The sequence below is a fragment of the Neoarius graeffei genome, chromosome 3, assembly GCF_027579695.1.
Source record: "Neoarius graeffei isolate fNeoGra1 chromosome 3, fNeoGra1.pri, whole genome shotgun sequence".
NCBI lineage: Eukaryota > Metazoa > Chordata > Actinopteri > Siluriformes > Ariidae > Neoarius > Neoarius graeffei.
Window position 1 is genome coordinate 112490534 of NC_083571.1, and position 21910 is coordinate 112512443.

The 21910-nt window shown below is 41.3% G+C and overlaps 1 protein-coding gene across 1 annotated transcript in view; it reads right to left on the reverse strand.

Moving 5' to 3' along the window:
• The window catches only part of LOC132882654 (MAM domain-containing glycosylphosphatidylinositol anchor protein 2-like), a 555131-nt gene that overhangs the window by 320604 nt on the left and 212617 nt on the right, over positions 1-21910 (reverse strand). Inside the window, exon 5 of the mRNA XM_060915736.1 lies at positions 2960-3092. Within this exon, the coding sequence (XP_060771719.1) occupies positions 2960-3092 (133 nt within the window). The remainder of the gene's footprint in view (positions 1-2959; positions 3093-21910) is intronic.

Genomic DNA, 21910 nt, shown 5'->3' on the forward strand with positions numbered 1-21910 from the left:
AGTCTGGAGACAGAAATCTTAGTTTCTCAGTCGTTAGCCTGTGCTACTTGCTCTCAATAGCTAGCACTGGCTTGACCGCTTTATTAGCATTCGCTAACACTACTGATGAACGCTCCACCGGCTGGAAGGTGACTTCACTGCTGTGTTGACTTCCATCGCCGACTTGTGGTGAAGCTCGCATTAGAGTTCAAGAAGGTCTCGGGAGGTGAATTTTTGGTCCCTCCCACTATAAATCAATATCTGATTGGTTAATTCATCTGTCACTTCCTGCATAAACATACACTGCCATGGCCTTCTGTTCCGGCGATGAAGTCCTAACCAATGACTGAGTCAACTTGAAACGCTTCACTGCCTGGAGACAACAAACAAAACTAGAGACTTTAATTACAGTCACAGTAATTTGCACTAGCTAACCTTTGTCAATTGAAGGCCAAGGAAAAGTTGCGCCCTGCTGCCCTGAAAAAAGAAAAAGACTGAACAGGGCTTACCCCACCCCCCCCAAAAAAAAAAAATCAGAACGGTGCTACTACGGAGCCCAGCCCAACCTGGAGGGCCTCAAAGGCACCTAGGAGGGTCTGAAGGCATGTTCTCCTGGAAAATTTTGAAATTAGAGGCTTCAAAGGGTGCATTCTGGTGGCATCTAGGGCCGATTAGGCACATTATTAAATTTGATGTTTTTTTTCCCTGGCCAAATATGCAAGGGGAAAAATTTAAAGGGCAAACATAGATTTGAAATGAAAACACTTCGGAGCACGCCTCTTTATTTTCCAATTCCAGGAACAGAATCAAGGTCAAATCACACAACAGCGACATCTAGCGACCAGCGCCTAGGACGTGGTTTTATGTATGGTTGTGAATGGCAGTAAGTGCACCCAGTGAAACCCTTTATTTTCACTTCTGGGTTGAGTTTCAGGATAGTCTAGACCTATATATTACAATATCTTCCTGTTTCTAAAGGTATTACTAATTTTCAGAGGGGAATAAGAGATATTTACTGTAGGCGCAGAAAGTACTCTGCTTTGTTCAATTAGTGGGATTTTTTTTTTTTTTTTTGGTATGCAAGTGACAACGTGGTGCTGACGTCACACGCCACGGTAGAGTGTCATGTACCTGTGCTTTGAGGAAAGCCCTGTTGAAAAAATCATGAAAATTGACAGTTATAAGAGATTGAAAAAAAGCCTGTTTTTCATGAATTATTCCTGGTCAATGATCCAGATCAGCACCAAAAGTCATAGCAATGTATTTCAGCCCAGAGGTATTCTTCATGTGAAATTTGGTGATGATTGGTTGAAAACTGATGGAGAAATAGTGTCCTAATATAATGTAATAATAATAATAATGTAGAAAGATCCCTGAGTGAGAGTAACAATTTGCACCAGCACAAATGAAAAATCTCATTGGATAACTCTATGTTAAAGGTCCCATGGCATGAAATTTTCACTTTCTGAGGTTTTTTAACGTTAAAATGAGTTCCTCTGACCTTCTTAAGTCACCCCAGTGGCTAGAAATTTCATAATGTGTAAACCAAACTATGCCCAACATTTGAGAATGGTGCGTCAAAACGGCGCGTTGATAAACTCTTCCCTTGCCTACGTCAGCAAGGGAGATGATCCCCACGCCCCCCCTCTGGATTCCCACCCACTGTATGGATTGCCCCGCCCAGCTCAAAAGTTGCCACCAAACATGGAAGTTGCGCTGTACATGGATGTGACAACACAGAAAAGAGTCTGTTTTTACTGCCGACGGGAGAGCCCCTGAAGACGCAGTGGCTTAATTTTATTTACTCCAATAATACGCCGTCGAGTCTACCTAAGACGGTGTATGTTTGTCGGAAGCATTTTCCTGAGGAATGTTTCCACAACTCGGGACAGTACAGGGCAGGTTTTGCACATCAACTGTCACTGAAGCCTGGGTCCGTACCAAGCATCCCTGCCGCATCAGCAACAAACACCCAACAAGTAAGTGTATAACTGTTAAGTTGTTTTGCCGTGTTTTAAAATCGGTGCCACGTTAGCCTTGCAATGGCTACATTAGCTGTGCAGCTAACCACTTCCTGCAGTTAGCCAAGTACTTTTTTTTAAGTCACTCGTTCATTTTATTTGTTTGTTTGTTCAGTAAAAACCCAAACATTTGTTGAATTTATTTTATTTCCTCGCGTCGCACCTTAATGACGTCAGCACGCGGTATTTTTCCCTTCGCGGTTTGTTCCTTCTCTCTCGCCATAGTAAGACACCCACATCCGCTTGTTCTGACCCACTGGAGGTAGCGTCACAGTGCTGTTAGCCAATCAGAGGTAACACGTTTACATGTCATGAATATTAATGATAAGACCCGCCCCCACCCTCTACCCTTCCCCACCTCCTGCTTCTCATTAGCAAAACGACGCACTGGGAAAAGCGCTGAAATGGGTCTTTCTCCCAGGAGGCTATATCTACGTGCCGAGGGTTCGTTTCGAGAAAGGCTGCAGATATAACATCCGGAAACCTCCATGAGCCCATTTAAAGCATCAACAAACCACCATGCCATGGGACCTTTAATGTTTTCAGGACAGTAACCCTTTAATTTCTGAAAAATTTGATAGAAAATCCGGCCAAGTTAAAATTAGAAGAGAATAATGATAATGAAATTATGAAAGAATATAAGAATGAAAGAAACTGAATATAATATTTGAAATGCTCATATGTTTGGGCCTTCTTCGATGGCCTAGAAGGCCCTAACGGTTCTCCTCTGCTTACATCAGTGGTACATAATCTAGTGCAAATAAATTTGCCAAAAATAAAAATGAAAACAAGCAAATAAACAAACCAATAAAACATAAACTCTATTGCTTTGATCTATGTCATGTTGTAGCTTGATGTATAAAAATCTTCTGATCACAGCTACATGCAGAGGTTATGTTTTTTTTTTTTTTTTAAATCCTATCTTCTAATGAGATGAGATGTGTTTTAATGTATGTGACCTGTTTTATTGGTGAGTCGAAAGATGACCCTCCGGTCAGGAATGCCACACACGTTCCGAACAGAGGCGATGCAGCTGTAGTTGGCGTAGTCTTTGGGCCTCAGGTTCTTCAGCTTCAGGATCTTTGTTTCCCCCTGCAGCTCAGAGTGAGAGGCAGAGAACAATGTGCAAATGTGTGTTCCAGTGCTGTCCCTCACAGAATGGAATAAATAAAGCCTTTTAGTGCTTTATTATTCGACACTGCAGCATGGTGAGGCTCAGCAAATTAAACACAACCCTCCACTCTGTCACTATTTCGACCAATTCTTGGGTTTCACGTGACGTCACATCCACCTCATTAGTTATTCAAAACTTTATCTGGTGGTCGACCAAAGCTCAGTTGACAAAGCGTTTGTACGGAGAAGGTGCATTGCTCGCATGAAAAATGCCTCACGCTTGCGTTGTTTTAGGTTGTTCGAATCGATCAAACAGTGAAACTGATAAACGTTTCTTCAGGGTTCGCCGTGAACTAATAAAAAAGGGTGAACGAACACAGGATTTCACAAAAAGACGTTGAGAAAGGTGGCTTTTGAACCTCTCACTGAAATCGAAGGGAGCCGAGTCGAAGCATGCTCGAGTTTGCAGTGATCACTTGGTGAAAGGTTTGTATTTCCCTCTCAGCTCTGTCCTTAGTGTTTTCCAAGTACTTTTCTTGCTATGTGTCGTTATTTTACAGACCTTTTTTTAGTCACGAAGTGCTAAAGTTTCCAGCTGTTTCTTTGTTTACTCCTCATAAAGTCCATATGCATGAAGGTCGCGACAAAATTCTTCCCCAGCCGTACAGTTACAATGCGCCGTGATCACTTCTCCGTCTTGTTTAACTAAGATCCAGGTCTTTAAAGGGGTTTCTGATGATCTTTGTGAATGATTTAGCTGAGAGATAAGAGCCAACACAAGTGAGAATCAAGTGAACTGTTGTTTCTTTACACTTCAACTTGCAGCGCTTTGTTGTAAAGACGCGAACGGAAAGCTTAAAAAAACATCCTTACATGGGCAAAAACAATACAGGATTCATTCAGCAGTGACTTGATCCCGAGGTCCTTTACCCAACCACATATAAAAAAGTTATAAGCCTCCGTACTCTTCCACACTTTCATCTGTTTTGCGGTGTAGAAGGACGTCTGCAACACCAGATAGTTCGAGATGTCGGGGAAGTCGAATGAAGGGTAGTTTGCGAGATCGTATGACAAATCCTTCTTTCCCAGACTGTAGGGGTCAATTCCATTGCACATAGCAATCTTCTGAATATATCTAAAGCCAGCAGTGGCTTCTAGATTACGAGCGTACTCTGATAAGTCATCGCTAGTTGTTTGCACTACGGCAGCCGTTTTGGTTTGCTTGACCACCAGCTGTTTTACCGGAAGTGAAATCACTAAGAAAAGTCACGTGACTGAAACCCAAGAATGTGTATATATATATATATATATATATATATATATATATATATATATATATATATATATACCGTGTAAAACACACACACCCAACACCTTGTTGGTCACCTTTATTTCCCAGGTACCACATGGGGACATATATAGTGAACTCCAATGGCAATGAGCAAAAATTAACGTATAAAAAGAATAGCACATATATTTAACAGTTTTTCCACGAAATCGAGTCGTACATGAGCTGATAGGTGACAAGGTGCATAGCACAGAGTTGGCTATAATCCATGTACGATGAGATTGAGTGGAATGACTGTTTTATTCTATCCACATTCACTGGATTTTGAGAAACGGAGCATTTTTATTGTCATTTTTCGCAAATTCGATAAATAAAAACTTTATACAAAACGTCCAACAAAATCATTTCCGCTTAGAATGTAAACAAACTGGCGAAATGACAGAAGCAATTTGTGAAAAATGTGATGATAATTCTTGAAAAAAAAAAACACATTCTTATCATCAAATACTTTTGTTCCATATTTTGTTGATTTTTATTGTATCGTTGGAGTTTTGTTTTCGAGTAGAGTTTTTATTTCGTCCTCGGCTGGTTCAGCAACACGCGCTGCCATTTTGTTTTTCTCTACTCACAGTATATCCTACACTGTAAAACCCGATAAGGTCACTGAGCTCAAAAATTTTATTGAAACCGATTACGTAAAAATTTTTGAGGTAAGTAACTTAAATTTTTTAAGGTAAGATTTCTTAAAAATTACACTATAGTTACCCTTAATTGTAATTTTTAAGAAATCTTACCTTAAAAAATTTAAGTTACTTACCTCAAAAATTTTTACGTAATCGGTTTCAATAAAATTTTTGAGCTCAGTGACCTTATCGGGTTTTACAGTAGAGTAGCCAATCAGAGTGCACAATTGCTTATACGTATCTAGTGAATGTGGACAGAATAATAAGTGATATTTTTTTTATGCTGAAACATACAGGGACATTGTATAGTTGTATACGACAATAAAAATAAATTTTGTCAAAGTTTACTGCAGCATTAATGGCAATCTCTCATAATAAATTCGACACAGACTTCTCATTCTTACTCTCATTCCCATTTTTACTCACACGTACATGACCGAACATTTTTGAAACCTCCAGGTGAGTTCATTTAGGTGTTAATTACTGTACCTCAACTCCCCATTTGCAGTGACTCACTTGCAAATATTTCAAACTGTTATTCATTAAATTACAGGAATTGTTTATTTTTAGGAGAGTCTCATCTCATCTCATTATCTCTAGCCGCTTTATCCTTCTACAGGGTCGCAGGCAAGCTGGAGCCTATCCCAGCTGACTACGGGCGAAAGGCGGGGTACACCCTGGACAAGTCGCCAGGTCATCACAGGGCTGACACATAGACACAGACAACCATTCACACTCACATTCACACCTACGGTCAATTTAGAGTCACCAGTTAACCTAACCTGCATGTCTTTGGACTGTGGGGGAAACCGGAGCACCCGGAGGAAACCCACGCGGACACGGGGAGAACATGCAAACTCCACACAGAAAGGCCCTCGCCGGCCCCGGGGCTCGAACCCAGGACCTTCTTGCTGTGAGGCGACAGCGCTAACCACTACACCACCGTGCCGCCTTTTAGGAGAGTCTAATTATTTAATTGTCTTGAAAAATATTAAAGTGCCCCTTATTTATTTATTTATTTATTTATTTATTGCTTTTTGTTCTTCTTTCTTCTTGTTCTAGTCACCAAAATAATACAATATCTGGGGTTTTTATATATATATATATATATATATATATATATATATATATATATATATATGTATATCTTTCTGAAATATTATTGTTTTTAATTTTATTGATCGTCACATCTGGGAAAAGTGTCAAAATTATTTGATGATTCATATCTCAGCAAAGCTCTCAAGAACCATTTTCGGTACAGTGCAAAAGTCTTATCCTATTTTTTTTTTTTTTAGCATTAAATTTTGATATCGATGTTTATTTTATGACTTCTGCATTATTGAATCAGTACAAAAAACATTTTATATTTTCCAAACATTACTTTCAGAAATAAAACTGAAATGTTACAGAAAAAAGAGAGCGACATGCTGGGTTTTGCATGAAAAGAAAGAAAGATAGATAGACAACGTCTCCAGAAGAACTGTGGCAGATTCTTGAAGCTACTCAGTAAAACTTAGCAGCCCGTTTCCTTATCAAACTGCACAAAATGGAGCTGAGACAAATTATATACAGTGGATATAAAAAGTTTACACACCCCGATAAAATGATCGGTTTTTCTGATGTAACAAAATGTGACCACGATAAATAATTTCAAAACTTTTCCCACCTTTAATGTGACCTATAACCTGTACAGTTCAACTGAAAAACAAACAAATCTGTTAGGGGGGGAAAAACATAAAAAAATTAAAAAACGTACAATAAGCTGGTTGCATAAGTGTGCACACCCTTAAACTAATAGTTTGTTGAAGCACCTTTTGATTTAATTACAGCATTCAGTCTTTTGGGGTCGGAGTCTATCAGCCTGCCACATCTAGACTTGGCAGTATTTGCCCACTCTTCCTTGCAAAAGCGCTCCAAATCTGTCAGATTGCGAGGGTGTCTCTTGTGCACAGCCATCTTCAGGTCACCCCACAGATTTTCAATTGGATTGAGGTCTGGGCTCTGACTGGGCCATTCCAAAACTTTTTTGGGGTCATTGTCATGCTGAAAGATGAAATTGCTCTTCATCTTCAGCTTTCTAGCAGACACCTGAAGGTTTTGGGCCAAAATTGACTGGTATTTAGAACTGTTCATAATTCCCTCCACCCTGACTAAAGCCCCTGTTCCAGCTGAAGAAAAACAACCCCAAACCATGATCCTGCCACCACCATGCTTCACCGTGGGTATGGGGTTCTTTTGGTGATGCACAGTTTTGTTTTTGTGCCAAACATACCTTTTGGAATTGTGGCCAAAAAGCTCAACCTTGGTTTCATCAGACCATAACACATTTTCCCACATGATTTTGGGAGAGTTAATGTATTTTTTTGGCAAAATTTAGCCGGGCCTGGATGTTTTTCTTTGACTCTACCTCATAGCCCAGACATATGGAGAATACGGGAGATTGTGGTCACATGTAGTACACAACCAGTACTTGCCAGAAATTCCTGCAGCTCCTTCAGTGTTGCTGTAGGCCTCTCGGCAGCCTCCCTGACCAGTTTTTGTCTTGTCTTTTCATCAATTTTGGAGGGACGTCCAGTTCTCGGTAATGTCACTGTTGTCCCATATTTTCTCCACTTCTTGATGACGGTCTTCACTGTGCTCCATGGTATATCTAATGCCGTGGAAATGTTTTTGTTCCCTTCTCCTGACTGATACCTTTCAACAGTGAGACCCCTTTGATGCTTTGTAAGCTCTCTGTGAACCCTGGCTTTTGCTGGAGGATGCAACTGAGTAAATGTCTGAACTTTATTTGGGGTTAATCAGAGCAATTTTAACTGATGGCAGGTGTGACCCCAAAAAGACTGAATGCTGTAATTAAATCAAAAGGTGCTTCAACATAGTATTAGTTTAAGGGTGTGCACACTTATGCAACCAGCTTATTGTATGTTTTTTATTTTTATGTTTTTCTCTCTAACAGATTTGTCTCATCTCATCTCATTATCTCTAGCCGCTTTATCCTGTTCTACAGGGTCGCAGGCAAGCTGGAGCCTATCCCAGCTGACTACGGGCGAAAGGCGGGGTACACCCTGGACAAGTCGCCAGGTCATCACAGGGCTGACACATAGACACAGACAACCATTCACACTCACATTCACACCTACGCTCAATTTAGAGTCACCAGTTAACCTAACCTGCATGTCTTTGGACTGTGGGGGAAACCGGAGCACCCGGAGGAAACCCACGCGGACACGGGGAGAACATGCAAACTCCACACAGAAAGGCCCTCGCCGGCCACAGGGCTCGAACCTGGACCTTCTTGCTGTGAGGCAACAGCGCTAACCACTACACCACCGTGCCACCCTCTAACAGATTTGTTTGTTTTTCAATTGAATTGTACAGGTTATAGGTCACATTAAAGGTGGGAAAAGTTTTGAAATTATTTATTGTGGTCTCATTTTTTTACATCAGAAAAACCGATCATTCTAACGGGGTGTGTACACTTTTTATATCCACTGTGTATATTTTTTAAATCACAATAACTTTTGAAATTGCTTAGTTACCTCTGCCAACTTCGTTGGAAGAGGTTATGCTTTTGCCTCCATTTGTTTGTTTGTTTGTTCCAAACGTAACTCAAAAAGTAGTGAACGGATTTTGATGGCATTTTGAGGAAAACTGGGCCACTGGCCAAGGAACAACTGATTAGATTTTGATGCAAATCCAAATATATTGCTTGGCAGAGGTATACACACTACCGAGTGCCCTTCAAGTTTATTCTTGTGTACTGATCTTTATAACATGTTTTGTACACTCACTGGCCACTTTATTAGGAACCCCCATCCATCTGCTGTTTTCTGCAGTTCTCTACTCAGCCGAACCCTCGACAGCAGCACAATGCACACAATCATGCAGATACAAATCAAGAGCTTCAGTTAATGTTCACAATGTTCAAACATCACAATGGGAAAAATTGTGATCTCAAAGTGTGTCTTTATTTCACTGTGGTATGGGCGTTGGTTTGAGCCAGATGGACTGGTTTGAGTGTTTCAGAAACTGCTGATCTCCTGGGGTTTTCACGCACAGCAGTCTCTCGAGTTTTCACCGACAGAATGGTGCAAAAAACAAAAAACATCACCAACACTGTGGAATGAACTACCGGCTCCTCTTCGTTTTGAAACTGACTTTGAGTTATTTAACCTTCATCCTACCAAGTGGGGTCCCCACTTGGACCCCGCACCTATATGGACCCCGCACCTATATGGACCCAGCACCTATATGTTTGTTTGCCATTTTAAAAATATGTGACATACTGCCTCACCGTTTTATGAATTTGTCGGAATTTATGTCTTAATTAAAACACTAAAGCACTGGAAGATCAGCTTTTTGCATTGTGAAGGTATAATTAATTTGTTACTGGGGTCCAACCGGACCCCAGAGTAAAGTTTATCTGTCTTTCATTTTATAATTGAATAGCACACTGAAAGTTAACTTCTTTTATTTCTTTTATGTTCCATAATGAAACTACCAAGGCATTCCTTCTTGGGGTCCGTGTGGACCCCACTGCTGCAATAAGCACAGGCTGCAAAACAAAAGCCCTAAATTATTTTACAATTACTTTTTTGTTTTAAATTCTGTAAGAAAAGACCTAAGTTGTAATCCAGAATGTTTTACAGCTGCATGAGCTGCAAAAATCATGTATATAATGCCAATTTTTTTTGTGGCACTATAATTTGCTACATGTACGCTAGTTATTGCAATATTATTGCATTTATAATACATCACTGATATTCAGCCATAGTGGATTTTGTTCTTCAATAAAGTTATGTCTGTTTGCTGCATTGAATTGGTTCTTACTGCATTGATTTCAAGGTATTCCCTCCTGGGGTCCATACGGACCCCGCCTGGTAGTTTGTGTATGTAAAATTGGCTGGTAGGATGAAGGTTAAGTGTGTTCTTTATGCCTTGGGCCCTTTAGTGTACTGCTGTTATTAATACAAGATGTTCTGAACAAAACTTATCTGGTGATTTTGTCTTTATAAGCTTTAATTTTAAAGAAAAGTATTGGGGTCCAAACGGACCCCACATGGTAAGATTAAGGTGTAAAATAGCATGGTAGGATGAGGGTTAAGAAATCCTTAAAGATACATTTATTTAGTAAGAATAGTTAGAATTACTTGTTGGCAACAATGTCATTGTATTTGTCTTTTGGAAGTTTTTTATTTTTTGTCGTCAATGGTGTTTTTTTTAATGCTATCTAGCCTTTTTCCCCTCCCCACAAATATCATTGGCAACAATGATATTTGTGTCTTTTTCTGAAAGTTTTTTTGTATATGTTTTTAGAATTTTGTATAATTTTTAGCTTTATTATTATTATTATTATTATTATTATAACTTTATTTATTTATTTGTATTTTGTCAAGTGCTTTAGAGTACTGCATATAAATGCACTTACTAAATGTAATCAAATAAATTAAAAAAAAACATGAATGACAGTTCTGTGGGTAGAAACAAACGCCTTGTTGATAAGAGAGGTTCAGAGGAAAATGGCCAGATTGGTTCGAGCTGCCAGGAAGGATATAGCAACTCATAGCAACTCTTCACAACAGTGGTGAGCAGAAAAGCACCTCAGCATGCAACAGCAGAAGACCACACTGGGTTCCACTGGTTTACGGTTATCTTGCACAAGTCTTTTAGCACAAATCCAAAGTCTCTTAGCACAACTCTAAGGCCCTGTCCACACGGCAACGGATTCAGGTGAATCTGATAAAATTGTTTATCATTTCGGCCTGGCGTCCACATGGCACTGGCGTTTTGGGTGCCCCAAAACGAAATCTTTTGAGAACGGGTTCCAGAGTGGAAAAATCTGGCAACGGCCCCGTTGCGAAGTCGTCTGGATGAGTAGAACGGATTTGTTTACGATGATGTCACAACCACATGACTGTCAGTGCTTCATGCCGGGTAGAAGTGTAACGAACTCGATGCGAGTTGTCAACAAATCCTATAACTTGGTTCATGAAATGCGCTTACAAAATATTTTCACTGTGAATATTTATTGTGTAATGGTGCAAAGTGAGAGAGAGAGAGAGAGAGAGAGAAAATAGCCCTTAGGGCAGAGTCTTTAGTCCAAACACTGCGGAAGTACTGAGTATAACCAAGCCGCGCACCGCCCGTGCGCTTTCCAAAAACAAAAACAATCCCGCCAGCAAAAATAGGAAAAAAAAAAAGGAGCGATCTCACCTCTTCAGATGTTGGTTTAAGTCTGACAATACATTCCTCAAAAAGGGTGTAGAAGAACAAAGTAATCCATCAACGTGTAGCATTCAATTTATTCCGGACCATTAAAGAATTCTGGAGGATATCAGAATGTTGGCGTACCGGCTTCCATCTACCCCCATTCATTCCTCTTTCCGCGTCTTTCGTTTTACGCTACTGATTAATAATCAAAACTTTATGTGGCTGATGCTACAGAAGAAGGGGTTTATGCGCATGCATCTACTTCTTCTATTGCTCTGGTTTCTCCGATGTGACCGTCTTACAGTGCACGTAGAGGTGTGGCATGTGTATTGCATCGTTTTCAGCAAGCATTGCGTTGCAATATGTACCTGATATTTTACTGATCCGTTGCCCATGTGGACGCGATATTTAAAAAAAAAAATCTTGTTGCCGTTGTCGTGTGGATGTAGCCTAAGTTCCACAAGATCCAAGAACTCTTAATCTTTATTATGAATACTTACTGATCGTGTTTGATGGATTTTTTTTATGAAAGTTGTCGAGATTCCAATAAAAAACGAGCGATTGTATTTCCCCCCTCTGCCATCTTGAAACCGCCATGTTTGATGGAGCCCGTATGTTAGTCACCAATCCTCCTTCCAAATTATTGAACACAGCACGTACCCTGACCCAGTACACCGCTACAGCCGACTTTCAGGTTTGTTTTATCTTTATTAAAGTGCCAAGCTTAAATTATATCATATTTATTATTTACACTGTGCTAATTCGATAAAGAATGAAAAGTCAAAGCAAAATTTACAAGATGATGAGTTTAAAGAAAGCTTTTTGTTTGTTCTTTATTTTATTATTTTACAAAAGAGAAAAAAGGTTGATCGTAGTATACACATCCATTTCTGTTCACCGAGTGCTCAGTTAAAAGAGAACAATAGGATTAGAGAAGTGAAAATTTTTGCCATCTATCCAATCATTTCAATGATGGGTTTAAAAAACGACGCAAAAAAAATAGACTTTATTATTATTCAAAAAAAGTGCAAGCTGTTCTTGTTCTGATCGACTTGTGTGAATTGTCTGTAATCTGTGCACTGCGGGGTTTTTTTTTTTGCACAATCTACAAAGGAGTGTTTGTAGTTTATTGATTTGATAATTCTGTGTGAAACAACATTTTTTAGTGGTTGATAGCACTGAACAAAAAAAAAAGAAATATTGAAATCAAATATAAACATGCTGCAACAAAGTGAATTTCCTTGTAAATTAGCCACGGCTTCGAGACTCGTCTTGATGATCAAAACAACCCTTACATCTTTGTGTAATCTCTTCTTCTTCATCTTCTTCTTGCTTCATGAAAGTTTCTTTTGTTTGTTTACGTATCGGAACTGTTGGTTACATCTTAGTCGGCAAAACGCATGATGTCAAGCAGGGCAAGAGACATAATCCCCCGGTTAATTAATTCGACAGGAAATCCGGCTTCCAGTCCCTAAGCAATCATAATAAACCCCTTCCTTTATCAAGATGTCTCCCCGTTAGATTGCAACCTTGGCGTGCTTGAGGAGCTTGTGTGTCTCAGTGACCCTAGAGCTATGCCAGTAGGAGATTTATCTCCTGGTAGGGCCCCCCATGCTAGACAGGTCGAAGGGTAGCGGCGAGACAAAAAGCAATCCACTGGTCCTCTAGGCTGGGGGTTGGGCACAGGGCTAACAACCTTGTCCCACAAATTACGGAAACAGCAATAGAAGGAATCAACACTACCAAGGAGTGGACAGCCTTCACTGCTGCCCTAAATCCTAGGAGGCATAACGGGCAGTAAGTAAGTAAGTAAGTATATCAAGATGAGTAGCCTGCAGGGAATTGGCCGTCAGACATTCTGTCGCATGTCCCAGACCCGGTGAAATGTAACTGAATTGTCTTGGCCAGCCATAAGGGTCCCATCTGCATCCCATCATTGCTGAGGAGTGTGCTCCCATCACCCAATCAAGCATCCAGTCATGATATTTTTTAACCATATTAACATGCCGGGCGGCACGGTGGTGTAGTGGTTAGCGCTGTCGCCTCACAGCAAGAAGGTTCTGGGTTCGAGCCCCGTGGCCGGCAAGGGCCTTTCTGTGCGGAGTTTGCATGTTCTCCCCGTGTCTGCGTGGGTTTCCTCCAGGTGCTCCGGTTTCCCCCACAGTCCAAAGACATGCAGGTTAGGTTAACTGGTGACTCTAAATTGACCATAGGTGTGAATGTGAGTGTGAATGGTTGTCTGTGTCTATGTGTCAGCCCTGTGATGACCTGGCGACTTGTCCAGGGTGTACCCCGCCTTTCGCCCGTAGTCAGCTGGGATAGGCTCCAGCTTGCCTGGGACCCTGTAGAACAGGATAAAGCGGCTAGAGATAATGAGATGAGATATTAACATGCCATTGTTGGGTATTATGCCTGATGTCAAGACTCTCGTCTCTGCGAGCCTACCACACAGATTTAATACTTGTGTCATTTTTAGGGCATACCTAACAACCTGTCTTTTCTCTCCCCCCCCCCCCCCCCCAATCTGTCCCTCTGAGTTACATGTTGGTCCTGGGATCGAGATGCTGACCTCTTCTGCCCCTCGGACCTGCTTGATCCATCCTGGTGCCCTGTGTCTGGTTGGAGTTTTATCGCATCGCTCCTGTGGAGGACGGCCCCATGAGGACAGTTGAAAGTCACACCTGGAAGACGCTCTGGACTCTTACAGTAATGCTTTTATGGCTGAGGACTACAGTTGACTTGCTAACTTTAGGACTGAAGTTGTCATGAACAGTTTTGCACTCAAGTTTCTATCAATGAAGAATTTATAACATCAACGAAACTGACTACATGTTAAAACTGTTAATGTTATAGTTATGCAGTCTGTTGTTGCCCAAATGAGGATGGGTTCCCTTTAGAGTCTGGTTCCTCTTGAGGTTTCTTCCTCATGTCGTCTGAGGGAGTTTTTCCTTGCCACCGTCGCCACAGGCTTGCTCATTGGGGATAGATTAGGGATAAAATTAGCTCATGTTTTAAGTCGTTCAAATTCTGTAAACCTGCTTTGAGACAATGTTTATTGTTAAAAGCGCTATACAAATAAACTTGACTTGACTTGACTTGAGTATTTTAAATTTTTTTTAAATTATTATTATTGTGACCACAATCCAGAGTTGTGCTAAAGAACATAGAGTTGTGCTAAGAGACTTTAGAACTTGTGCTAAAAGACTTTTGTGCTGTTCTGCCAGCCAAGAACAGGAATCTTAGAATCAAGAACAAGTTCCTATTAAAGTGGCCAGTGGGTGTACGGTATATACATACATTTAAGGCATCTTTACTTCACATTACTTCTTTATATGTGCAAGACTTGCAAGACTTTTGCACAGTACTGTATGTCCTGCCCCCTGAGGCAGGTCTTGCTCTACATTTGTAAGTCGTGGTTATGTGACTGGAAAACCAACTTGAAGCTGTTCAATGCTGGAATATGTCACTTCCTGAGACTGAGGAAGAATGCAATTCCATCTTTAGACACTGTCAGAGCATACAAATGACCTGCTGTAATCTAGTCAACCTGCTTCATATGTATCTCACTCACTAAGCTGCTATCAGGTTTGTTTCAGCTCACTTTGACTTCCTGTTTCAGAGGGAAATATGTCAACATACAGAATCAAATCTCAGCTAAGAAGCCATTTCATGGAGAGTCTAAACACGGTATGTACTACCGTACTACTGATATGCTCTCCTTTAAAACCAAACAAAACCCAAAAAATAAACTCCGTTTGCCAATCAGTGCCTTGATGTGTCCCCACATGTGTTATCCATTCATTCATCCATCCATCCATTATCCATAACTGCTTATCCTGTGCAGGGTCATGGGCAAGCTGGAGCCTATTCCAGCTGACTATAGGCGAGAGGCGGGGTACACCCTAGCCTGGGCCCGCCCATCCTAAGTGTGGCACAACACGAGGGCCTGTTGCGAGCTTAGTCTGGCAAGGGAAGCTATCTCCAGCTCTTCCAAGCTCCTGAAAAATCGGGAGCCAATCAACTTTGAGCATCTCCAACGGCCCTGGGTAGAGGCGTGTTCAAGGCAGTGACGTAGTAGAACTGCGACCGGAAGCCATAGATTGTTTACAGAATCTATGCCGGAAGCGCTTCATTCACTAGAAACATTACGAACATGGAGCAGCGGCAAGCCTTTGACACAGCGGTAGATGCTGTATTGAAAGCATTCAACAGGAAGTTCTCATTGAAAACGGAGCAAAGAGCAGCCCTGGAGGTATTTATCTTCTTCCTGTTACTCAAGCAGTTTCCGTCACGTCACATACGTCAGAGGAAAGAGTGATGTGATTGGTTTAAGCTTCGTCACAGCCTTTTCTGGCTTCGACCAGTAGCAAACTGAGGCATTTCAGGGAGGCGGGTCAACCACGCCTTTGGGAAACGGTTGGGCTTAATATCTTTGCCAGACCAAATGCTCGCAGAGCTTTGAAGTCGCATTAGCCAGACTAGGTACACCCTAGACAAGTCGCCAGATCATCGCAGTTCACACCTACGGTCAATTTAGAGCCACCAATTAGTCTAACCTGCATGTCTTTGGACTGTGGGGGAAACCGGAGCACCCGGAAGAAACCCATGCAGACACAGGGAGAACATGCAAACTCCACACAGAAAGGCCCCTGTTGGCCACTGGGTTTGAACCTAGAACCTTCTTGCTGTGAGGTGACAGTGCTAACCACTACACCACCGTACCATCCCACACATTTTAATTAAGAATAAACCTTTAACATTTTAATAAAATTGTGATATTGCTAAAAATAGGCTTACCTGGGCGTAGCCATTTGTACTGAAATCTGTGACATTTGCTTTCACATGAGTACACTGTCTTAGTAACATAGAGCCATTGAATCAAATTTTCTTTTATTTTTGTAGTTTTGCTGTGCAAACATGGAAAATGTGCCTGAACAAGAAGCAGTTCAAAGGTATATGTTTGAACCAAGCCCTGCGATGATCTGGTGGCTTGTCCAGGGTGTGCCCCACCTCTCGGCCATTGTCAGCTGGGATAGGCTCCAGCTTGCCCATGACCCTGCACAGGATAAGCGGTTATGGATAATGGATGGATGGATGGATGGATGGATGTTTAAACCAGAATATAAGTCTGGGGACAAAAAAAACCCCCAACAATACAAAACAATGAAATTATTCCAGCAATATTGGAAGCGATTGAAATGCAGCCAGTTCACTGCTTGCTCCTTCAAAGTAATATCCTTTATAGGATTGGGGATGGCAAATAAAAGAGTTCACTTTGCAATGTTCAGGCTTATTTTTACATCCAAACACTTAACACTCAGGAATCTTCAGGGTTGTTTCCAACAATTTAGAAGTGATGTAGAAGCTATGGATCCACTCAATCTAAGCCAAGGTAAGTCATGTGGTGTGTAAGTGATGTTATAATCTTTGATTCTTTTGTGTAATTTGCACTCAGAGCCCGATATTTGAACCTCAGAGAAAGTAAGACGGCAGTGCCCAAGGAAGTTTTATTGTATACGGCAGGCTTGCAGTACTCGAGTCCGACTCATACCCTAATTTTAAGGACTTGTGATTCAACTTGAACTTGAGCACTGATGACTCGGACTTGGACTCAGACTCGTGCATTAACTACATTCGCACTCATAAATTGGAGACGAGGACTCTGATTTTTTCTTTATTTTTTTGTAACATGCCATAATAATTTGGCATAAGATATTTATATCTACATTAATTTTTGTACTAATTTTGTGCAAGAGTGTCACACCTGTGCGCCTTAGCGTGTCCATCAGATAGACTCTCGGGCACGCTCCGGACAGCGCATTCACCAAGCGGACTCTTGTGCGCACTGTAAACGACTCGCACCTGCGCAGGATTAAGGTGCAATCACCACACCAATATAAAAACTGTGAAAACACACTTACTTTGCGAAGTATTGTGTTGCGTTGCTGACACATTACCAAGCCTTATTTCCTTGTTTGGTTTCCTGATCCCTGATTTCCTGTTTCTCGTCTTTGATTCTGCCGAGTCTACAATAGCCTGTTTGTGCCTCGCTCGACCTATCGCCTGTTTCACCGTTTTACGATTTTGCCTGCCGTTCTGGATTGTTTACCCTCTTCACTTGTATTAATAAATACACCTTCTGCACTTACATCCATCTCCCAATCATCTCCGACAGAATACTTCACACTCCCTGATAAAGGGAAGCACATTCACCTGTTCATACGGCATGTTCAGGAACAAAGTAATGTTAATGGCATTAAAACAGCCACCGTTAAATGGTGCAGTTGGAGTCTTGTTCTCGGACTTGACTCGAAATTTATTTTAATGACTTGGATTTGACTCGGACTTGAACACTGAGGACTCGAGACTGGACTCGGACTCGAGGTTTAGTGACTCAACTACAACAGTAGTATATGGGTACAAATATGAACAAATGAATAATCAAACATATCTTGTGTGCAGTGGCAGCTGATAGTCTTTCAAACAGGGGAGGCTGGTCGGTTACGATATTTCCAGATTTTAAAAGAAAAAAGAAAAAACACATCAATTTTGCCCATACTCTTGCCTCTGATCTGGCTGATTGTTGGCAGGGTCACAAACTGTGAAATAACAGGTTCTTTTGGCCCATTAGCCTACTGTCCAATATACATGATGGTGGTGTTGGGGGGGTATATTTTAACATTTTATATTTTAAAATTGTGGCATGTTGTTTAAAAATTGATCATTATTGAAAGCAGCTCTTTGTCAGGAACCTCAGCAGTAACAGCAGAGTGTTCTGGAATAGGCACAAGCACTGACCTTGGGGAGCCAAACATAGAGCTGGGTGCCACACATTTCATTCAATGACACTTTCCCTATATTTTACTTATTTTGACTGAGAAATGTTTTATTGACAATTTTGATAACCCTTCACTTTTAATCCAGGTCTGTAGTGTGAAATGTTCTCGGCTGTGTTTTTGTTTAAAAATGTTTTCCAAATTGTAGCTGTGTTTAATTCATATCCAGAAAAATATATATTCCAATATAATATACTCAGCATAAACATTTTAAACAGATTCTATATTTTTGGTCCATCCATGACATATTACTAAAGTAGCCTATTTACTGTTGTTGATGTGGGTCACTTGCTGTTAGCCAATTCACTTTCTCGTACCAGGAGAGCTGAAAGGAACGAGTATTATTCCCTACCTTTTTCACCAAGTCAATTTGAGGCGTTGGTCTACCCTGCTCTTTAATTTTAATTTTTTCCTCGAAAGGAAGACTGGCAAATGGCTTCGCCAAAATTAAATCAGCAATGCTTGGCATCCGTGCGCAGCTTTCTTGCTAGCTGACTAGCCCCCTCAAGTTCAAGTTCAGTCACTCAAATAAACGAAATTTCTGGAACTAAGATAGCAAACTTGACAACACTATATTTACACTTTATTTACAATGAAAATATATACAAGCTAAAAAAGCTGGTAGAAACCGTATGTAATGAATGAAATCGAAATGTAAGCTGATCTCTTACAATACACCACAGCACTTGCGAATCCGCATGGGACTGAACTGAGATTCACCGCTGCCTGTCTATAGTTGAAACGAGCTGTCAATCAAAGAAAATATCACCAATCACCAGTCTCCTCGCAGAAACTGCCATGTCCCTCCCACTGTGAGGCTGGGAGTCCGTGGGCGGGCGTTTTCGCAGTATTTGTCCAATAACTGTCTTACATTTTGATATTGAAAAGCGCATAGCTCCCAAATGCCATTGAAGTCCACTAAGGCTGGGAGTCCGTGGGAGTCCGTGGGCGGGCGTTTTCGCAGTATTTGTCCAATAATCGTCTTGCATTTTGATATTGAAAATCGCATAGCTCCCAAATGCCATTGAAGTCCACTGAGGCTGGGAGTCCGTGAGACTCCGTGGGCGGGCGTTTTCGCAGTATTTGTCCAATAACCTTCTTGCATTTTGAGATTGAAAAGCCATAGCTCCCAAATGCCATTGAAGTGCACTGAGGCTGGGCTGCATCGCGGTGCCACGAGGGGGAAAAACTCACGCATACATTAGGCGAACTGGGGAAAGTTATAACGGAATGATTTCGCACTGTAGTTGGGTTGAGCACATATATTTCTATGATTCTGGATCTGAAATAGCAATGTTATAAGGTCGGCTATAACATAAGCCTAGCGCAATTCATCCTACACGATGTTCGTCATTTTTAGAGGAGGCTGAGCCTCCCTCGTTGTCTTAGAGCAATCAACCGTGCTTGTGTGGATATTATTTGTCAGTATAAAGGAGTTCATTTTTTGGGCTTGTTTGGTTTTTGGCACATTCACTTTGACATCACCTGAAAGAGGGAAGAATAACATTTGGATAAGTGCCAGATTCCCAGCTTCATGACACTAGAATACTTTGGATCTGCCAAACGATCTACCATTTGAAGAATACCGTAATGAAGCAGGTAAAATCAAGAAACCTAATGAATGTTGCTCTTTATGAGTACGTATGTGCTGTAAGTGGAGTCTCAGCAAATACAGCAGCTTGTTTTCAAAGCCAGCATATTGAATTTCCATTTACAAAAAAACCCAGCTACTGGCTGTGCTGTACTTTCACACTCTATTGTACTTTGCTACCATTTCATGTTTGATGAATGGCCGAGTCTTTAGTTCAGTTGAGTGTGAACGCCTTATGAGCATCTCAACAATTAAAACAGTCCAATTTGGAAGGTTTTTTGTTTGTTTGTTTGTTTGATTTTGGGATGCGTCTTTCATGCAGCGTCCAACTCATCAATACAGATTAGAATATTAGACAGATTGTAATGCGCCAGGCTTCAGAAATAAGATTATTCATCAATTTCATTTCCAGTCATCATTCAAGCCTTCAGTGTAATTCTGTTAAAGGAGTAGCATCTCTCTCTCTCTTCCAGTAGGCTGCTTGTGCCTGATATCAGAGCATCGTGTCTTTGTCATGCAGGCACCAAGCCCCTTACAGGAACCTGACCAGACAAACTATTCATTTGTTATAAGATCAAGTGAAGGGGTGGATGAGAAACAGACAGGCACAGACTGACCGAAAAGCAGAAAGACAATTCTGATTGACAGATGGGAAAAAAAAAACTTTAAATGTGCAGATTTGTGGAAATTGGGTTATGCTGAGTACAAGTCTATTAGACAGAAAGATAGAATCACAGGCAAAACAATATCCAGCTGTTTGACTCTACAAGCAGAGCCAGTAAAGCTTTTAACTCTGCCCTGGATGCAGCATTGAGGGCTTCACCGCTAAATGTCGCCGTGAGTCTCTCTTCCCTCTGGCGATCTCCATGGGTGAAATGGTAAGCTGGCATTTAACAACACACAAAAAAAAAAACACATGCACAAATGTTCCCTAATAATCTTTTTTTGTTGTTGTTGTTGTTGTTCTTTTTGGAAATCTCTCAGTAGGGAGGGAGGTAGAATTAGTGCAGATAGAGACGAGAGCCCCAAATGGAACAGACACGCTCATCTTTGCTAATTACCAGTGCTATTCCCATGCTGGGTCTGATACACCACCTCTGTGTTTCCGTGGGTCTGTTTGAAAGCAGTGAAAGGGAAGCTCATGACATGCTGCTGTCTTCCTTTGCTCATCTCTACCTTATCAAGTTTATTTCAAATCAAATCAAGTTTATTTGTATAGCACTTTTAACAATAAACATTGTCGCAAAGCAGCTTTACAGAATTTGAACGACTTAAAACATGAGCTAATTTTATCCCTAATCTATCCCAATGAGCAAGCCTGTGGCGACGGTGGCAAGGAAAAACTCCCTCAGATGACATGAGGAAGAAACCTCGAGAGGAACCAGACTCAAAAGGGAACCCATCCTCATTTGGGCAACAACAGACAGCCTGACTATAATATTAACAGTTTTAACAGGTATAACCCTCAACTGTCCTCATGGGGCCGTCCTTCACAGGAGTGGGGCGATAAAACTCCGACCAGACACAGGGCACCAGGATGGATCAAGCAGGTCCGAGGGGCAGAAGAGGCCAGCATCTCAATCCCAGGATCAACATGTAACTCAGAGGGACAGATGGGGGGGGGGTGTTACGTGTTCTTTAACACTTTCCAGTGAATCGTAATACACTGTTTGACACCAATGACAAAAAATGTGGCAAAAAAAGTCTTTTCTGGTTCATCTACTGATCTTTACCCATTCATATACATTTCAGTGCTGTTTAAAAACAAAACCTTTACATACTGTGTTAACCCATGCCCACTTACCAACAGTGTCCCTCAAGGTTCAGTCAATGGTCCACTTCTCTTCTCCCTCTACACTCAGTCTCTTGGCCCAATTATTTCTGCCCATGGTCTATCCTACCACTGCTATGCTGATGACACCCAACTGTTTCTCTCTTTTCCTTCTTCTGACACACAGATTTCCGCTTGCATCTCTGCTTGCCTGCATGACATCCACAGCTGGATGGACAACCATCACCTGAAGCTCAATCCAGGCAAGACAGAGGTAATCTACATTCCTGCTCCATCCTCTCCACCCCTGGACATTGTTAGTTCCCTGGGGGACATCTCTAGGTCTCCAGTGCGAAGAACCTAGGGGTCGTGTTCGATGACAAACTCTCCTCTTCAGTGAACATTGCTGCAGTGACCC